This window comes from Mustela erminea, chromosome 12, assembly GCF_009829155.1.
Source record: "Mustela erminea isolate mMusErm1 chromosome 12, mMusErm1.Pri, whole genome shotgun sequence".
Taxonomy (NCBI): domain Eukaryota; kingdom Metazoa; phylum Chordata; class Mammalia; order Carnivora; family Mustelidae; genus Mustela; species Mustela erminea.
This window is the reverse complement of record NC_045625.1, coordinates 49,754,817-49,775,791: the sequence shown is the minus strand read 5'-3', so window position 1 is coordinate 49,775,791 and position 20,975 is coordinate 49,754,817. Positions and strand designations below refer to the sequence as shown.

At 43.7% G+C, this 20,975-nt stretch overlaps 1 protein-coding gene across 3 annotated transcripts in view; it reads left to right on the top strand.

The window, feature by feature from the left end:
* ADAMTSL1 (ADAMTS like 1) overlaps positions 1 to 20,975 on the top strand; it is a 920,800-nt gene that overhangs the window by 872,555 nt on the left and 27,270 nt on the right. For all 3 annotated transcript variants that reach the window (XM_032306889.1, XM_032306886.1, XM_032306887.1), the window contains 3 exons: positions 13,964 to 14,176; positions 15,802 to 15,982; positions 19,053 to 19,260. In XM_032306889.1, coding sequence (XP_032162780.1) covers positions 13,964 to 14,176; positions 15,802 to 15,982; positions 19,053 to 19,260 — 602 coding nt within the window. The remainder of the gene's footprint in view (positions 1 to 13,963; positions 14,177 to 15,801; positions 15,983 to 19,052; positions 19,261 to 20,975) is intronic.

Genomic DNA, 20,975 nt, shown 5'->3' with positions numbered 1-20,975 from the left:
TAGACCCTCTACTTTCCCCTGATATGAGTGCTTGGAGAATGGGAAAGCCCATAAAGAACAAATTCAATCAAGAAGTTATCTGTTCCTGGAAAAGCAGCATGTACTCTGCCTCACCCAGGGCTAGCTTGTCTGGAATCCCCAGTTTCCTAAGAGGAGTGCATTGGCTTTAGGGACTCTTAAGTCCAGGTGATTCTTTCCAAGGTCAGAATTGGCCCCAAGGATCTGAACCTACCACCTCTCCCGTAAGCCATCAGGGAGCACACTGAGTGTTCCAAGGGAGCCTCTGGACTCTGTAGCCAGATATGAGAATCAAATACAGTAAGTATTAGAATCCAAAACAAGTTAGTACCAGAAATGCATGTTGCAAGACAAAGAGGGGCTATTCGGATAGCCTTCTCTGCTCTTCAGATCCATGTCCCATTGCCGTGATGGCCTTTCCAGCCTGGGTTGTAGGTGTCCAACCTCCTCCGCCTAGGACATCTCTACTTATGGGCCCTTCACAAACGACACATTCTTCCGTCCTAGCTGCCAAAGGCCAGACCTCACCTGCCAGAACATGTCACGACACGAGCAGAGTGAGCCAGTGGTGTCCGTGCAAACACTTAGCACCAACCCCTCCCCTCCCTGTGGCTCCTGGCCCCGATTCAGCTCCCCTGCTAAACTCCCTCCACCCCATTCACCTTACCCAGGTTGTTTATTATTTTCTTTACTATGTTGAGGAGTTTCTGGAGCCTCAAGACCCAGGAGGCTTCTATGGGAATAATAAATTCAGACAAGGTGCTCGCACTCCCCTAGCAGCTCCACCCCCAGCGCCCGCTCTGGAATGCCTCATCGGCAGTTGCTCCTTCCTGTGACTTGCCGCTGAACCCTGTGGCCTGCCCCAGTCAGGCCTCGGAGGATACCTGCTATGAATATCAGCCATTCTTCACATCCACGGCCGTCCCGTGGCTGTGGTTCAGCAGAGGAGAGCTGAAATGGGGTGTGTACCGGGCTGAGTGGAGGCTCCTTTTTCTTTTTCTTTTTCTTTTTCTTTTTCTTTTTCTTTTTTTTTTTTTTTTTTGGCCTGTGTGGGTTTTTATTTATTTTGCAAATGCTCTGGCCCTTACACGAGCCAAACCTACGCTGAGTTCATGAAGGCATGTTGGCGCTGAGCTGCTGCTGGCTTTTGTTTTTTTTTGGGGGGGGTTCCCCTAATCTGGATGTTTTCTAGCTGGCCTGTCCATTGGCCTGAGCGAGGGCGTGAGGACAGCTGTATTCCTCAAGGGACAAGAATATTTAGAGAGGCTGGAACTGCCTTTTCTTTCTCACAGCAGGTAGCGCCTTGATTCTTACAGAGCACTTCTTGAAAGCCCTGAAATACTGTCCCCTTTTGGACCAAACATGCAACATCAGCCCCATTCCTCCCAGAATCTGGACTTGGTGGGTGTAACCTTGAAACCTACACAGAGAGGGGAGCTCTGACTTGGGATCCTGCTCAGAAGTATGGTATGGCCCAAGCAGGAGCCACATTCTGGGGTTCATTAAGAGGCCATCTCATCAGTGGGCTGAAACTCCCTTCCTCTGCTCCAGACAGCCTCCAGCCAGGCCTCCTCTGGGGTCACCCCAGTCTCTCCTCCTGCGGGCTGGGTAGCACCTGCCAGCAGCCTGAGGGTAGAGTCAACCGGGGACTTATAAACCCAGAAATTTGAAACTTTGAAAAAATGCTGATGTGTTTTTAAAGGTGCGTTTTATGCCAAGAGCCTGCTGGCAGAGAGAGACACGTGGGAACTCTGTGTATTATCCACTTGAGATAGTTTCAATCCCCGTCAACACTACCGTGAGTTTAAAGAAATTGGACCAGTTTCTGAGAGCCCCTGCCTCCCTCCCAACCCCATGGCCCCAGGTAGTCCAGTCAGCCCCAGATAAGCGTGTTGTTCAGCACTGCCAAGCTCTAAATCAGACAGTGCAATTCTGTGTTCACAGCCGAGACGCCATATGTATGGACATCCTAAGTACCATTCACCTTCCTTACCTGTAAGAGAATAATCAGATTCTAAGGTTATGGATGAGGGCAGTAGCCAAGCAATAACCAAACCACTTTGGAGAAGGCAAGGCTTTAATCAAGTCATAAATCTGGATGGAGCTACTTTTCATGCTGAGAAATATATCAAGTTCTTCTACCAGATGCCCAGGAGCATGGAGACATTAGCATACCCCCTGCCAGTGGAAACCCAAAGCTTGCCCTAGGGGTAAAGAGACATTTGGGGAATGGAAAATGGGCTTGTATAGTTCCTTCTTTCCAGGAATGTTTTAAAGTTAGTTTTCTTTGGGCAAATGTACATGGGAATAGTCTTGGCCTGGTTATTTGACCAGCTTATTGGGAGGTCCCAAAAATCGGGAGTGAAAATTAAAGTTGTGTGTCTTCTCCCACAGCCTTCTGGGGTCCAGCTGACAAATGGGAGTAGGAACAGAGTTTTTTCCGATATGAATTAATCATGTCTCTCAGCCTGCTGCCTAGTGCCAGTTCCCACCCATTACATGCTGCCTTAGAGACCATTCCTCAAAGTCAAGGGGACAGCAAACCTGAAAGGGGGACCAGCCAGAAAAGGCAATGGGATAGACTCCCCGCTCCCATCCATCACCCCATGGCCAGAGAGTGAGGCCAATACACACTGTATACACCACGTGCAGCATGCAGATCCCTCCATAAATGTAAATGGCTGAGTGTTTTCCAGTTTTGTAGAATTAAATTAAGGAAAGGACTCCCAGACTGACTACACCAAGTGCCAAGTTTCATCCCAGCACACATCATTTTTATAGTAAGTTTTAACTCCGTGAAAAATACAGGATTATAATGGAAATGCTGACAGGCCTGGAGCCAGCTCATGAAGTAAGAATGCCACGTCTTTAATATTTTTACACAGCACGTCCTAATCTGCCACGGCTTTCCTTTCCTTGAGATAGAAGTTCAATAAGTGAAACCCTCCAGAGCACTACTTTTTTCTCCTCCTCTTTCGGATCGTGGATCCCCATTTTCAAACCATTCTTCCTTCTGGGCTCTTTCAGTCTATTTCCATTTTTTACTCTTTACAATTGGTTTCTCAAGCTCAGATGCCTTTTCCTGAGTTATTTGGCTGGAAAGGGAGGAGAGAAGGGAGAAGATGCACCCTGAACTCTTGTCTTCTTCTCATGAAAGCTACAAGCTCATGGAATTCCACTCTGGATGTGTGGTTCCCTCAGGCAATGAGCCGCTAAGGAATGCCTGTGTTGGCTTGATCTAACCTACAAAGAAGCCCATAAATCAAGCCGCTTGCCTCTTTCTCAGCAGACCAGAGATCCTGCTGATTTTTAGCCCCTCAGTTCAACAAAAAGACCCACTAAAGAATGACCATCATGAGTTCAGAGCTTCTTTTTAGACAGGTGTCCCAAAGGCAGCCCTATCTCACCATCTTTAAGGTAGACCAGCATCTTCCAAAGGGTGCAAGGAATTAGAAGCCAGGACCACCAGCCCTCCCAGTTTTCTCCCCACCACATTTCCCCGATCTGTTGATTCAGTGTGTTTTCTTGAGTGAAGCTCTTTTCATTACAGAAACCAATGTGAAACACACAGAGATGAAGAATGTCAGTAAGGTCAGTTTGGTTTAATCAGGGATGTCAACTGGTGGCAGGTTATGGCCAAAACAACCCCCAATGGGTGCAATTTCATATTTAATTTGACTTTCTTATTTTTGCACATCTCCCTCATTCTAAACTTTTATTATTCTACAGTTAATGTGTTAAAAAAAAAATAGGAAAAAAACCCTCACACATGTATGAATCACACCTGGCTTTGGCTCAGTCTGGAGCCACAGTAGACCTAGGAATGGAAGCCTACAGGCAATAATTTCTTTTACTGGTTACAAAGGATTGATACAGAGAGGCTTTCTGCTGCCAGAACTCTCATTAGCTAGGCAGCCTTCCCAAGCATGCTTCCTCCTCGGACACCTAGCCAACCCAAGATCTGTCATAACTGAGGTCTGAGGAAAGAGCACTGTCATTCTCTGCTGAGTGACTGCTTCCTGGGGTAGGCATTGAAGTTGGGAGGATGGAGATGGCCAACATTCACATAGCTGGGAGGGAAACAGAAAAAGAGATGCTAGCCCCTGCGTGAGATGTGGTTACCATCCTCCCTAAAGCAGAGGGGGCAGGGGAGCGGTTCATCATTTGGTCTCTCTGGAGGTGTGGAACACGTTAGCCCATGGTTTTGGTGTCCTTGTAAATGGCACATAGAGAAATCGCTCACCTTCAAAAAAAAATGATTGATACTTCTTTTACTTTAACAAATGGGAAATGTCCGTGACAGAAAGGAACACTGGTTACAAGCCAGGTTTTCTCATTAGCGGTGAAACATGGATAATTATTCACTGGGAACATACACTGTGGGAATTCATGTTAGATTTCTTATTTTGACTATTGCGGTGGGCAAACCTCAGAGACCACTGTGTACACATAGAGACATGCACATAAATATGTACATAAAAGCACGGAGGGCTGCAGTGCCTGTGTGCAGAGGTGGATACCACTTCAGGATACAAAGTAAGTGCTTAAAGAGAATGAGATATGTATTCAGTTCAAAGCATTGAAAAATGGTTTAGTGATGGAAAAGGCAGATGGCCAGTAAGTTTGTTCATTTGCTCTAGTTATAATTAGTTTATTTCGGTCTTTCCTTTTACTATTGAAAGCAGACTTTCCTAATGGCATATTCAAGATGATCAGTTACACTTCCTAGAAGTACATCTTCTCTGGTCCCTAGACAGATGGGAAGGAAAAGTCAATAAACTGTATAGCAGGACACTGTCTCAGTAAGGAAAGAATATTTAGGACTGTCATAGTTAGGATAGACATTCAACAACCAAAAACGAAGACCCAAAATGGCAGTCAACAGGATAAGATTGTATTTCTGTCTCACTGAGCAGTCCAGAGGAAGGCATTTGAAGCATGGCCTGATAACCTACCATGTCATGCAGGGACCCAGGCAAAAATATTTTGAAACTCCTGTCACTCTGACATCCTTATCCACCTAGGCCAAGATGGTTTTTTCTACATACAAGTTCTCAATAACAGGATGGAGGAAAGGGGAAAAGAGCGAGTTCTTTCCTTTAAAAGCATATGCCAGGCAGTATACACATCACTTTCCCTCTCGTTTCACTGAATACAATCGTATGTCCTATGTCTTATTGCAGGGGGGGTATGGGAGACGACTCCATACCAGGCAGCTAGATACCCTACTAAAATTCAGTAGTTCTTTCACTCCAAGGAGGAGAGGACCATTATGATAGGATCACTAGCAGTTTCTGCCGTACGGAGCAACTGAACTAAAGTCGATGGAATCGAGGGGGACAGAAATACAAATGAAAAGGATCTGACTTCAACAGGGCTAAATGAATGAAGGTGAACCTTCCAGTAGGAACTTGTAAAGTTGGGCAGAATATAGGCATTTGAGGAAATATCTGACAGTAACAGGCTGGAACAGCAAATTTTTTTAAATTTCTTAAACCCTCGTAGAAAAAGCATAGAGGGACACTTGGGTGGCTCAGTCCGTTAAGCGTCTGCCTTTTGATTTTGGCTCAAGTCATGATCTCAAGATTGTAAGATATTGTAGAGACTCTGAATTCTGTTATGTTCCCTAAAAGAGTGTTTTATTCTTGTTCTCTTGGACAGTTAACTTAGCTGGACTCAAAGCCCAACCTCTGTCTTCCCTGCAATGAAAACTAAATGAATTTTCTAGTCTGTTCTTTCAGCTTCTACCTGCTGTTCTTTTGCTGGGTCCTGTAGGTTTTGTCAAACAATTTGGCCAGGATTTATGTAGATTTTGAGGTTTATCCTCCCATGGCTCTTCCAGGCTTTTCTCCCTTAACTTTTCAGCTGTTAAAACAGCTCCCAGACTCTGTCCTCTGACATCTCAGGCCACCTCCCTGACCCACATGGGCTTTGAGGTAGAAAGCTACAAGCTGGCAAATCACACTTCTTGAAGTTGCCAAGTTTCAAGCATACACTGCCCTCCTGTTTCTGTCACTGCTTTTGGTCACTCTTCAGGGCTTTCAAAAAGTTGTTTAATGGGGGTTGTTGTTGTTCTTTAGATTTTATGACTGTTATTTGCAGGAAGGTCATTCCAACCAAGTTATTCATCATTACTGGAAGTTAGAATCCCCAGTCAGGTTGTTTAAAGAGTTTTCTGATCAAGAGCTCCTCCATTCCTGTTTTGCAACATTTGAAGCATTCCTAAGCATCCTCTTTAATTTTTTTATCTTCTTAATCACCCATGGTTATTGGGTTGTGGATGTTGGTCCAATTCGAAAGATTCAACACCCAGAGGTAAATTTTCTCTTAAATTCAATAAATGGGTGTGCATAGCATTGAGTGGGATGTATTGATCATATAGATACCTATATTTCTAATTCTACTAACCAGAATTAGAATGAGTTTACCTATTGCCTGAGAAGGGAGTAGGAAGACTATGGGGGAAATGTTTATTTATTCAGTTATTTTCATAAACAAATGATGCTATTCATTCACTACACAAATTCTTACCAGTCACTTGTTTCCTAACAGCCAGTTTCTTTAATCTCTCCCCTTTCTGGATTTCCATGATATTAAGTAATCTCAGTTTTCCTCTGATCTCTCAGACCATTTCTTTGCAGACTTCCTTAATACTTCTTCTTCCTCCTTCAATCACTAAATGCTAGAGTTCTCCCACTGTTTTGTCCTGAGACTTGATTTCTTTTCACTGAAGACTTCATCCTTACAAATGTATATAATTGGTTCCCAAAATTTGTCTCTAGTAAATATCTCTGCCTTAACTTCCATTTTTATCTCTGCCATCTTGAAGGATTTTCTATACTGTGGTTCCATCACAACCTTGAAAGTCAATATGCTTAAAACTAAACTCATCTATCTCCAGGAGTGCAGATGAGCAATAGCTTCTCTTCCTGACTTGCCTATTTCTGATAATAGTCTCACTAGTGTTCCAGTCTTATTTGCTTTTCCTCATTGCCTCCATTCCTCTCCTCCTCACATCCTATCAGAGCTACCTTTGCAAATATATTTCATTTTTTACCCCATCTGAACTGATACCATAGATTCTTTCTCTCAAGGAAGTGCATCTTGCAAAGAACTACCTTAATAATCTTTCTTTTTTTTATTTATTTTTAATTTATTTTCAGCATAACAGTATTCATTATTTTTGCGCCACACCCAGTGTTCCATGCAATCCGTGACCTCTATAATACCCAGCACCTGGTACCCCAACCTCCCACCCCCCCCCCGCCCCTTCCAAACCCTCAGATCTTTCTAAAGCCAACCTAGATCAGATCACTCCCTCTCTTCAGAAACCTACAAGAGACTAGATCCTGGCTGTCAGGATCCTCCCCATTTCAACTCTCACACACCATGCCACCCTCATTTATGTTTTCTATGTTCTAGCCTAGTCAACTAGTCTTTTCTTCTAACCACATCACAAGTTTTCTCATCTTTGTACCTTTGCTCACGCTGCTTCTTCTAGGCTGCCCTCCCCTTCCTACTCTCTATCCCTGGTCCCAGTTTATCTTAATCCCAAATAACCTTTATATATAACATCTCTTCCATGAGCTTTTCACTGGCATAATTGTTTCACTGCACACTGATCTAAGCAATATAGATTGAATAGGTCTGTTTTACCCTTGGCACTTGGCTACCTCAGACAGGAAGAAGAGGGATAAGGATGATGAGTTTGAGATTATTTAGAGAAGTCCAGGAATCTTAAATGCACGTTAAAGATCATCTAACTCAATGGTTATCAATAGTGGAATCCCCTCATGCAGAAGCCCAGTATATTCTTTTGTGGTTGAAATGGTAATAGAGGCACCAAAGCCCCCACCTTATGCATATTTCCTCTGAGTCTCCTTCTCAGGTACCTCTGGGGACCCTAAGGGAAATATCAACTACAAAACCATTGACTAGGGGTGCCTGGGTGAGTCAGTCGGTTAAGTGTCTGCCTTCTGCTCAGGTCCCGTCCTGGGATCAAGCTGGGTATCAGTCTCCCTGCTCAGTGGGAAGCCTGCTTCTCTTTCTCACACTCCTCTTGTTTGTGTTCCCTCTCTTGCTGTCTCTCTGTCAAATAAATAAATCTTAAAAAAAAAAAAAAAACAAACAATACCCAATAACAAACAAGTCAATACCCTCACAGATTAGAAAACTGAAACCAGGGAACCCTGTCAAATTCTAGAGTTCTCTTGGGGAGTCATGAATCTGTGTCAGTACATTTGAAAGTAACCCAATTGCTTTTCTTTCTAAAACTTTCTGCAAAACTGATTTTGACCCTGATAGGTTTCAGAATAGAGGCATGATTGCTAGGAAGGTCGCTACTCAGACATACATCTTGGTTGTTCCTCCTTATGAGTCTTTCTCAAGTTGAGTTTTCAGAACTTCATGTCATGTCAGTCCTCATGCCTGCCCTTGGAAGGAACTCTGCCCCATCTCATTCACACTGGGAGCACCAGGCTCGAAGGCCATTGGAACACGTCCAAGACCAGTCGGGCCAAAAAGATGTCTTGGCTGTTCACTGTGGCCTCTAATTCCAAGAAGGGAGGATTATAAATGTAAATTGCTATGCAAATGAACCTCTTATTTAGCTGACTAGGATTCCTGGCTCCCAGATAAGTAACTTCATCAGCCATAGAAAACAGCCTAAGGCTGTTACTACTCCTTTTTCTGCTTAAAAACTCTCTCAGAAAATCAGTCCTAATGGAGTTGGAAAATTGAAGATTAGGGCTAAATATAAGAGACTTCCTTGCCAAATATCTCATGTTTCCTTGGGAATAGCAAGATTCTTATTTATCAATTTAGAATATAGTCAGCCTCACCAAGTCTGTGTCCCCACTGACCAAACAGAAAAATTCCTGGAACCAGCATCTTAACAATCTATGACACCTTTTTCTTTTCTTTTTTTTTTTTAAAGCAGATATGATTGAGACATATATTGGCTTGTTTAAGGAAGTCTGAAAAGCTATACTGGTTACAAGCCACATTTTTTTTTTTTTAAATCATGCTATTTGCCTAAATAAATGTACAGTTTTCCTGTCTCTTCTTAGAAAATGAAATCAGCATCTGACTCCAGACTACCTTTGGTCCTGGAGGGGGTTAGATACGGCTGCTCCCAGGAGATCCTCAGCTCACTGATTTCTGCACACTTCTCCCTAAGGCCATTCTTACCCCCGTTTCAGAACAAGAGTATAATGATATCACGATGGACCGCATAACATACAGAGGCCCAGATGCTACCAGGAGCAGGCAGGGAAACTGCTCCTTCAATGTACCTGAGTAAGAAGATGTGGGCAATCAGCACACAGGTGGAAACTCTGCCCTACCCCAAGCCTTGAATCCATAGGCCTAGGGGAATTGTGGAAATCCCTTCTCCCTAAGTGTATCAGTTAGCTATCACCACATTACATAAAATAATAGTAAGATTCAGTGGCTTAAAATAGCAATTATTTATTCTTGCTGATCTTAAGGTCAGCTGATCTAAACTGAGTTTGGCTGGGGTGAACTTGGCTGTTCTCCACCGTTCTTTCACCCACATTTGGGACCATTAGGCCAGTCCAAGTGTGTCCTTCTGGTGCTGGCAAAGGCACATGAGCACAAGTGAAAACAGAGTCTCTTGAGATTTAGGTATGGAACTGGTATCCCGGCACATCTGTCTCATTTCTTTTATGGTGGTAAAAAACTCATAACATAAAATGTGCTATTTTAAACATTTGTAAGTGTTCAGTGGCATTAATTGCCTTCACATCGTTGTGCAGCACTCATACTTTCCATCTCCAGAACTTATTATCTCAAAGGAAACTCTGTACCCATTTAAAAAATAGTAATTTCCCATACTCCCCCTTTCTTCTTCCTCCAGCCCCTGATAATCCATATTCTGATTTCTGTTTCTATGAACTTGACCAGACCAGGTGCCTCCTGTAAGATTTGTGCTTTTGCCTCTGGCTTCTTTCACTAAATGTGTTCAGGGTTCATCCAGCTTGTCACACATAACAGAATTTCATTCCTTTTTGAGGCTGAATAATATTCCATCATATATATGATGGAATATTATTCTATATATAATATATATTATATTTTATAATGTATTATTTATATATATTATATATAAATAATATATTTGTTCATCTACCCATCTACTGATGGGCATTCAGGTTGTTTTCACCTTTTGGCTACTGTGAATACTGCTACTATGAACATCAGTGCACAAATAGCTATTCAAATCCCCGCTTTCGATTCCTTCGGGTATATACACCAAAGTGGGATTAGTGGATCATGATGGTAATGCTACATTTAATTTTTTGAGGAACCTCCATACTGTTTCCCACAGTGGCTGCACCATTTTAAATTCCCACCAGGAAAGCACAAGGATTCTAGTTTTCTCACATCTTCATCAACATGGGTTATCTTGTTTGTTTTTTAAATAACCATCCTACTTGATCTGATATGTATCTCATTGTAGTTTTGATTTCATTTCTGTAACAGTTAGTGATGTTGAACATCTGTTCATGTGCTTCTTGTCCATTTTTATATCTTTAGAGAGATGTCTATTCAAGTCTTTCACCCATTTTTTAGTTTGGCTGTTTATATTTGTTGTTCAGTTGTGTGAATTCTTTATGTATTATGGACATTAATCCATAATAATGGAATTGAATCCATTATTCAAATCTGTGAATTGCAAATATTTTTTCCCATTCTGTGTGTTGCCTTTTCACTCTGGTGATAGTGTCCTTTGATGCACAAAAGCTCTCAATTTAGATTATGTCTAGTTTATTTTTTGTTGCCCTGTGCTTTTAGGATCATATCCAAAAAATCATTGCCAAATCTAGTATTATGAAGTTTCTGCTTATGGTTCCTTTCAAGAGTTCTATACATTTAACTCTAAAGTTTAAGTTTTTGATCCCTTTGAGTTGATTTTTGTATAGGGTGTAAGGTGAGGCTATAACTTCATTTTCTTACACGTAGCTATCTTGGTTCCCCAGCACCCTTAAATGGTCCTGGCTTCCATGTTGGAAATCATTTGACCATATAAGCCAGAGTTTATTTGGGGGCTCTCTATTTCATTTCATTGGTCTATATGTCTGTCTTTATACCAGTGCTATAATGTTTCAATTACTACAGAATTTGCACTAAGTTTTGAAAACAGGACATGTGAAACCCCTGAGTTCGTTCTTTTTCAAGATTGTTTTGACTACTCAGTATCCCTTGAGATTCCATATAAACTTCAGGATGGAGTCTACTATCTCCGCAAGAAATAAAAGAAGAAAAAGTTATTGAGATTTTAATAGGGATTGTACTGAATTTATAGTTCCCTATCAATATTGACATCACACTATTAAGTTTTCTAATCCATGAACATGACACAACTTCCCATTTATGTTTTAATTTTTTTAGCAACATTTTGTAGTTTCCAGTATACATGTTTTTTATCTCCTTGGTTAAATTTATTCTTAAGTATTTTATTCTTTTTGATATTATTATAAATGGAATTATTTTCTTAATTTCTCTTTCAGATTATTAGTATATGGTCTGACTCATTATATTGGCCAAAGTATTACATGATCAAACCCAAAATCAGGAGGTAGGAAATTACAGCCCTCCCCTCATTAAAGGCTACTGCAAAGTTACATGGCAAAGGGAGTAAGTGCAGGGAGGAATGAAAACAGGATCTTTAACAATGATATCCCATACTGAACTTCTTACAGTCAATTTTAGCATTATTTTTCCAGGACCCTTCTTCAAAATAGTCTGTTCCAAGCACTTCAACCAAACTACTACTGTGAAAATGTTAAAAAAAAAAAAAAATGTGTGTGTGGGGGGGGGGTTGGAGGGGAAGGGATAAACAAAAGGAATGATCAGAAAAAAGAAAGAGCTAACTAGGTGCCTAGGTAAATTTCTGGTACCCAGCTGAGCAAGTAGCAGGTATGGAGGAAAGAACACAAGGCAAGGAGTCAGGTCAGTCACTTGATCTTGGGGAAGTGTCTTAACATTTCTGGGCCTCAGCTTCTTCCTCTGGCATTAGACTAGACAATCTCTAAGGACCTTCCCTGTGTTAACCCTGCATCCTATAGAAATTCTAACAGTGTTTCCTCCAGAATAGAAAACAAGCCAACATTGAAAAATTCCTTCTCTTCTGGATCCATAGGCACACACATCCATGCAGGTAGCCATTCTTTGTACAGCAAAGGAAAAACAACAAAACTAAAAGGCAGCCTACAGAATGGGAGAAAGTATTTGCAAACAACATACCTGATAAAGCTTTAGTATCCATAATCTACAAAGAACTTATCAAACTCAGCACCCAAAAAATGAATAACCCAGTTAAGAAAAGGGAAGAAGACAGATACAGCATCACTCATCATCATCAAGGAAATCCAAATCAAAACCACTATGAGATACAATCTTACACCTGTCAGAATGGTTAAAATTAACAACACAAGAAACAACAGGTGTTGGCAAGGATGCAGTGAAAGGGGAACCCTCTTGTGCTTTTGGTGGAAATGCAAACTGGTGCAGCCACTGTAGATAACAGTATGGAGCCTCCTCAAAATATTAAAAATAGAACTACCCTATGATCCAGCAAGTGCACTACTTACTAGGTATTTCCTCAAAGTATACAAAAATACAGATTTAAAGGAATACATGCATTCTAATGTTTATAGCAGCATTATCAACAACAGCCAAATGATGGAGAGAGCCCAAATGTCCATCTAATGGTGAATGGGTCAAGAAGAGTAATGGAATATTACTCAGCCATGAAAAAGAATGAAATCTTGCCATTTGCAATGACATGAATGCTCTAGTGTGTGTTATGCTAAGTGAAATAAGTCAGAGAAAGACAGATACTGTATGATCTCACTCATATGTGGAATTTCATAAAGAAAAGAGATAAACATAGGAGAAGGGGAAAAAGAAAAAAATGAGAGAGGGAAACAAGCCATAAGACACTCTTAATGATAGAGAACAAGCTGAGGATTGATGAAGGGAGGTGGGTTGGGGATGGGCTAGATGGATGATGGGTGGTGCGTGTCAGGGAGGGAACTGGTTATCATGAACACCGAGTACTGTATGTAAGTGATGAATGACTGAATTCCGCTCCTGAAATCAATATTGCACTGCATGTTATCTACCTAAAATTTAAATTAAAAAAAAAATAAAAAGCAAACTTCCAAATAAATTTTCTGTGGAAGCTAAATTGTTGAAGATATAACAGCAAATTCAGCAAGTGCTCTGAGTTTAGAGAAAATTAGTTTTTTCTCACAATTTTGCAGTCAGTTTACTTTAATAATCCTATGCTACAAAAGCTTGGGGAGACACAATATCTAAGTTTAATATTTTAGGATTTTAGTGTATCAAAGTGTGTTTAGTGACTACATAGATAGGTGCATGTCTACTGCAGGCTTGGTAAAAGCAGTTAGAAGGCCAAGTTTCTTGACTGGCTGAAAAATGAAGTCAGCATTTACACTTGTTTTCCTAGATTGTTAAAAATTTTGACTAGAAAATCATACACACAGTAAAATAGTGGCAACTATTAGACTTTCACCAATTAAAGTTTGATTTTTCACTATTACTGTGTAGCATTTTTTTCCCAACTCACTGCATTTGAAGATGTGATTTCCATTAGTACAAAAATCAGTATAGAAACTAATTAACTTGAAAAATATTCAATGAGTGGATATTGCTTCATTTTTTTTAAAAGTTCGTACAAGGACAAAGAAATAGGCACGTTAGGTACTCTAAGAATTTTTCCTTCATTGAATGAATAATAGTCATCTTCCTGAAATTCCTGAGTAGAAACATCTATTAGGTTGGAAACAGCAAGCATAAGAAAAATGCCGTTGGTGAAGAGACCCCACAGTACATATGCATCTATACATCAGGTGTTTCACTTTATTAATGGCTTCTCTCCCTCCTCTTCTCCTTCTAGGCTGTCCCATCAAAGGTCACCCTACCCCCAACATCACGTGGTTCCATGGTGGTCAGCCAGTCGCAACTGTCCCAGGACTGACACATCACATCTTGGCAGCTGGACAGATTCTGCAGGTGGCAAATCTTAGTGGCGGGTCTCAAGGGGAGTTCAGCTGCCTTGCTCAGAACGAGGCAGGAGTGCTCATGCAGAAGGCCTCTTTAGTGATCCAAGGTAAGAAACCCTGAGGGCTTTGGAGCGGGGCTTAGTTCTTGAAGAAGAAAGTCTACCTGAGAATCGAATTCTCTAGTAAAACTAAGTGATGTCTGATCTCAGTGGCTCCTAGAGCATGCAAATCAAGCCGAACCAGGACTCTGTACATTGAGGTCCTTCAGAAGAGCCACAGGCTCTGTCCCAGCAGAATCTGGAAAAGTCTGTGCTGCTCTTGCAAATGGGTGTTTCTGCGGCTTCTTGTTGCTGCCACTGAGGACATGCTACACTGAAGCACCATGCTATAGCAAAGCCAGGAAGTTTCATTTATGCTTGTTTAACTAGTTAGAGTCACACATACACACACTTATATGCATGCAAGCACACCCACACATGCGTGCAAAGCAGCTTATTAAACTAATGCAAGTTTTCTCCATTAGTGTGGTTAAAAAAAAAAAAAACTCTGGATCTGAACTACTTGGTTATTGCCTCCTCTCCTGGAGAGTCAAGCTGGTGCCAGGACCCGCTTATCATGCTCATGGGTCTTGCGCTGCAGTCATGTGCTAAGTGTTCTATAGGTAACTTTTCTGTGGCTCCTGCATTAATCTTCCAGGAACACAGGCGGTTCAGAAAGCCCTTGGGGGAGGCCTGGCTTTAGCTACACCAAGAAAAGGTTTGAATGAGCCTGAAAGAGTAGGAAACAAAACCAAACTCGGTCTGGTTATGGAAACCAAGTGAGGCTTTCAGGTTTTCCAGAGGCTATTTCTACCTGTGGCCCATTGGGGACTATTTTGAGGGAAAGCAAAATTCTATTGCATGCATTCTAAAATGGGGGATTCTGCAGGGGACAGAATTTTGTGCCAGTGTAGCACAGGAGGAGGGAGATTTTGCTGAGCAAATGGGTTTTCCCCTTAAACATTCTCCCCTGCCATTTGGCTTTCCGGACAGGAAAGTAAATGTTCCCTTTTCTTGCCAACCAGCCATTCTCAGCTGAAAACCAGAAGCCAGTGCCTATCTGCAAGATTTGTAATATACGACCTTGCAAATAAGCACTCACAGTTTACCAGCCCCCAGTTATTTTTAACAGCTTTCCTACCAGAGAGTCCCAGATCCCCAAATAGAAAATCCACAGAAACTGAATTTCTTCCTGATGTCATCGTCTCGTGGAAATGAGTACTCTCTGGGTAGGCTGGGTTTTTTGTGGGGTTTTTTTGGTGAAGTTTTTTTTCCCAAGTTCAACTCAAAGGTGCACATACAAATACGATTGCAAAGTATCTCTGATATTTCTGCAACTCTTGGTTGAAAAAGAAAGTCACTTTCTGGCAACCCACTAGGAAGAAAAAGTACTTGGGAATCTTACTTAAAACTAAGGACTCCAGCCACTGGTTAAGTACTCTCTGTGCCAGGCACCAGGCTCAGCCCCTTTGCTTTCATGACATCCAGTCCTCACAGTAACTTCGCGAAGTAGGGGTTTGGGACTCATTTCATGGATAAGTCACTGATGCTCCTGGACACCAGGCCACTTGGCTACCTAAGCGGGGAAGGGCGCCCACTGAAGGGCAGAGGGTCATTCACGGGAGCTCCTGGCGCCCACAGAGCATGGGCAAGGTGCAGTCCTCTTCTCACCTGTGATCCTCCTCCTGTGACAGATTACTGGTGGTCTGTGGACAGACTGGCAACCTGCTCAGCCTCCTGTGGTAACAGGGGCATTCAGCAGCCCCGCCTGAGGTGTCTCCTGAATAGCACAGAGGTCAGCCCCACTCACTGTGCGGGGAAAGTGCGCCCTGCTGTGCAGCCCATCGCCTGCAACCGGAGAGACTGCCCTTCTCGGTGAGTGTGCCGCATGCCAGCTCAGGCCTCCCCAACCCCAAGGCTGGGCCCTGTTAGCCAAGTCGGCGGCTAGCCTGTGTCCGGCACTGCGGAGGGAGAGACACGGATGTCAGCAAGGATGGCTGCCCCCCAAGGCCCTGTGCTTCTCTACAGGTCCCGACTTGCCAGGTCTCCCCACCCTGTGGAAAATATCCCTCAGGTTGGGCCTCCTCCCTCGGCAGTTGGTTCTCTCACCACTCAGTGGGCTAAGGACCGCACGGGGCACCCCAAGTGCCTGAGAGGGTCTGTTCAGGGAGCAGGAGCATCCCAGGCCCTAGCCAGAGCTCGCTCACATCCTGCAATAAGAAATTTGCTCTCTGGGGGCATCTGCGTCGCTCAGTCACTGGGCCTCTGCCTTCGGCTTAGGTTGTAATCCTGGGGTCCCAGGATCAAACCCTACATCAGGCTCCGCTTTTCGCTCTGCCTGCTGCCCTCCCTGCTTGTGCTTTCTCTGGCAAATAAATAAATCTGAAAGAGAGAGAGAGGAAGGAAGGAAGGAGAATGAAGGGGAAGGAAGGAAGGAAAGAGAAAAGAAGAGAGAAGAAGAAAAAGAAAATTTGCTCTCTAGTCTATAAGAGGACAACTGTGTTTGCAGCTGAGGTGCTGAGGGCAGAGGGGTTACTGGCCTTGATCCCAGACTCTCCCCTTTCTTCGAACTTCAGAAACAGTGCTACTCAGTACTCTAGGTGAGGAAATGTTACCCTCTTCTTCAAAGGGTTGCATCCTGCATTAAGGCAAAACACATCTTCATTTTCTGTATTTGCCTCCATGTTGGATAGAGCTTCTGGCCTCTGGTCCCAGAGTAACCACCTCTGTCTCTGCCTCTTCCAGCTCTGAGAAGCTGTGAGTCCCACAGAGCCTCCTACCCCCAGTTTGCTGGCCGTCGCTGAAGGGGTACTGAATGGGCTTAGAGTTGGCACCAGCGTGGCATCCCGAGCCTGGGGGGACTTGGCTGGGCCTCACGATGCCCCCTTCCTACCTGTCTGGGGGACTTTCTTACACGACTCAGACACCCGCTTTGTGTTTTGCCAGCTGAGTCATAAGGAGCAGCTGAAACCAGGAGAGACTCAATGAAATATGAAACACGCTCATTAATATCAGCAGTTTGACTTGCTGACGGGAAGGTTTCCATGGGAATGATTAATGTCCTTTTATACCCTTCCTGAACTGTAACATAGCCATACCTCTCCTTTCTCAAACCTCCCCACCCCCGACCCCAACTCCTGAAAAATTGCTGAAATGTATATTTGGAAATAAAAGTTGATTGAAATGCAGGCCTGACATTCACCGGGGATATGAGGGGCTGGAGGACTGCCCTCGCCAAGCTATTTGAAATGAAGACGAAGTCTTGGACCTGCCGAGGGTCTTTTGATTTGCTGTGGTGATGGTCAGAGTCAATCAGCCTCGTTTACTCCTGCAAATGAAACAATGGCTGTGTCAGCTTGGGTTTCAGTGCCCCCAGGAGCCTTGCAACACCTCGTGCCGGCTTCCAAAGTGGCTCTGCTCCTGCGCACTGGAGACCTGCACACAGTCCTCTCTCTCCAGCGCCGATGGAGCAGGGAGGCTCCACCAAACTACATAAGTCACAGCCCCAGATTCAAAAGGAATTGGCTCCCTGTCTCTGCTAGTTGCCTCTCCTGGGAGCCACGTGTGGTGCCATGGGACCAGGAAGTGGCCACAGGTCCACCTTTGACTGGTTTCCCGGCCACGCTTCTCAGGCACCTCAGCAGCCTTCTCTGAACACAAACAAGGGTCGCCCTGGTTGTCTGTGAATAGGGCAGGGAAGTCCAGCTTGGACCCTGGCGGCTGTTTTACCATTTCATTTAGATAAACTCTGTCTCGGGCATTAAAACCCAAGAATGCTCTTTTCTGTTTCCCCCACACTGTCCCCTTTTCCCCTTCTTTTTGAAAACTAGCCCTAGGTGCAAACATGCACAGAGACCCCCTACAGGGTTGTATCTGGACCGAGGATTTCAGTGTGTTTCCCAAATTCTAGCTGGGCCTTGTGAGAAAAGCTATTTCCGCAGTCCTGGCCCATCTCACTTCTGATGGCCCAGATTGTAGCCGAAACCTAACATCCTGAGAAATGACAGTCTCCCCATAGGCAGCCCGCGAGCAAGTGTAGGGCCTATGCCCCATGACTTGTGGAGGTGGGAAACTGTTGCACAAAGCCAGAAGGAACTTAGCCTGTTTCCCAGGGATTCAACAAAATCCAGTGAGATGTGGGTTAAGGAAAGGTAGAAAAGAGAGTGAGTAGGGGTAGAGCCAGAGACACAGTATGGATCTGACTTCCCTAGGAGCGCGTCCCCCTTCCTCCACACACCTGGCTGGCTTCAGGAAGTCCCAGAACCACAGTGCAGCATAACTAAGCTACAGGACTATCTTCCCAGAGCGTTCCCTCTGCAGGCTTGTGGATTTGGGGCCGGGGAGACAAGTGATGTTCAGACCACTCTTTCAAGATGCAGCTTTGCAGTCAGTTTCCAAAGGGTATTTGTTTTCTGTGGCTGCAAATTACCACAAATGTGGTGGCTACAAAGAACAGACATTTATTGCTCACAGTTTGGAAGGCCGGAAGTCCAAAATCAAGGCGTCGGCTGGACTGCAACCCCTGGTACTTCCTCAAGCCTTGCTGACTTCCAGTGGCCCCAGGAATCCCTCGGCTTATGACCATGTCACACCAGCCTTTGCCTCTGTAGTCACACTGTCTCCTCCTCTAATCTCTCTTCCTCTTCTAAGGACATTTGTGAAGGCAGAGAATGTAGGATAATCGCATCTCAAAGTCCTTAATTAAGTCTGCAAAGTCCGTTTGTCTGAATATGGTATCAGTCCCAGCTTCTGGGGATCTGATATCTACATCAGATCTTTTGGGGGACCATTTTCAGCCTTTCACTCCATGTATACCATGAAAAGGGCCATGCCCCAAGATTAGTAGCTATGTGGTGAGAATAAGGAGATGTTCAGGCTCCATTTCAGAGACGATATGGCATCATTCCTCTGCCCAAGCCTGACCCTTTGCTCTTCCTCTGCCCAGGTGGATGGTGACCTCCTGGTCGGCCTGTACCCGGAGTTGTGGGGGAGGTGTCCAGACCCGCCGGGTGACCTGCCAGAAGCTGAAAGCCTCTGGGATCTCCACCCCTGTGTCCAATGATCTGTGCACACAGCTTGCCAAACGGCCAGTAGACACCCAGGCCTGCAACCAGCAGCTCTGCGTGGAGTGGGCTTTCTCCAGCTGGGGCCAGGTAAGAGGATTTTATTTGAAAGATAAGTCTAAAGGTGCAGACCCAGCCATGGTAGGAAGTAAAAGGCCACCACTGCCCCATCCTCTGTGATGTCAGACCCTTCACATCCCATCTGTCAATCAATTCACCTGCCCAGTGTCCATCTTTCATACTCATCTGTTTTAAAATGTTGTTGGGACTTAAAAAAAAAAAAAAAAAGCAATCCAGTGTGGTGCTTGGCAGAAGTGACATGATGGCTTACACTCCGTTTCTTTCAAAGTCTGTGTTCAGAACCTACAGGGGACCTACTTAGCGTCTAAGAGCGGCCTGTCCTGCTAATCAGATAGTACCCTTCCCTCTAGCTGTGTGGCGACAACTGTTGTCCGTCAGAGTCTGGGACTAATTCATAGGCTGAACTTATTCTGCCAGGCATAGTTTCTCACTGGTTGGTAGCTGAAACAAGCCATTGAGCCTGGCCTCCTGGGATGGCCCAAAACTACACAGCACTCTTAATTCTCTGTGTAAGTGTACGAACTAATATGACTGAATGTTTTGGGCAGCCAGCAACTCAAAACGTGTTGGAACTGGCTATCTATACATTACAGTGTTCATGTTTCTCCATACCCACCCTGAGGTGCGTTCTTTGGAAAACAAGCCCTTGAACTTCCCATTAAGTTAATACATTGTGGCCATCTCTAATGAAGATCAAATGTTATTTGGAGGAAATCTGGCCACAGAATTCACTTGCAGTCCATAGGCCATTTGTGTCTCAGGTGAGTCCGGGATAATGCTCAACGCTGGCCAGCCAACACACTCGGCCATGAGACTCCTTTTTGACACCTTTACCAACACCCCCCCCTCATTTCCAGTGACCTAATGTATGTGCTTCATAATCAAAGAGTTATGAGCTCCCTTTTGCTCTGATGCCTGGGGGATATCATCTTTCTCTTACCTGGAAAAGCCCACTTCTGCTAGCTTTCATTCTGCCCAAGGCAGCTCAGCTTCTAGACCCTCAAGGCTTACTGGCAGCTTGTAAAATTACAATTAGGAACAGACCTGGCTTCACACGAGAGATGTTTCTGCACCATATCACTGAGGTCACTAAAAGGGACATACATTGTCTATATTGATCATTCTCAGTGATTCCTTCCTCCAAAAGAGAAAAAAAGTCCTTCCCCCTTCCTTCCCTTCAAACAACACTCTCATCCTCTTTCTTCCAAATCCTTCTAGACAAGTATGTCTCAAGCTTTAATGTGACTCACTTGTGGATCTTGTTAGAAATGCAAATTCTGATATGGCAGGTCTGGAGCAGAGCCTTGGATAATGAATTTTTTTATCATGGTATAATTGACATATACCCATTAGGTTAATTTCAGGTATATAACCTATGATTGGATATCTACATACATTGCCAAATGGTCACAATAAGTCTAACATCTATTACCATACCTACTTAGGAAAAAATTTTTTCCTGTGATGATTTTAAGATCGACTCTTAGCAACTTTAAAATATACAAGAGAGTAATATTAACTATAGTCACCATGCCGTACCTTCCATCTCCAGGACATGTTTATTTTATCACTGGAGGTTTGTACCGTTTCAGCCCCTCCACATATTTCACTTACCCCCACCCCCACCTCTGGCAACCAACAGTATTCTCTGCATTTATTATGGTTTGGAGGGAGGGGTTGTTTAAATTCTACATATGAAACTTCACAGTATTTGTCTTTGTCTT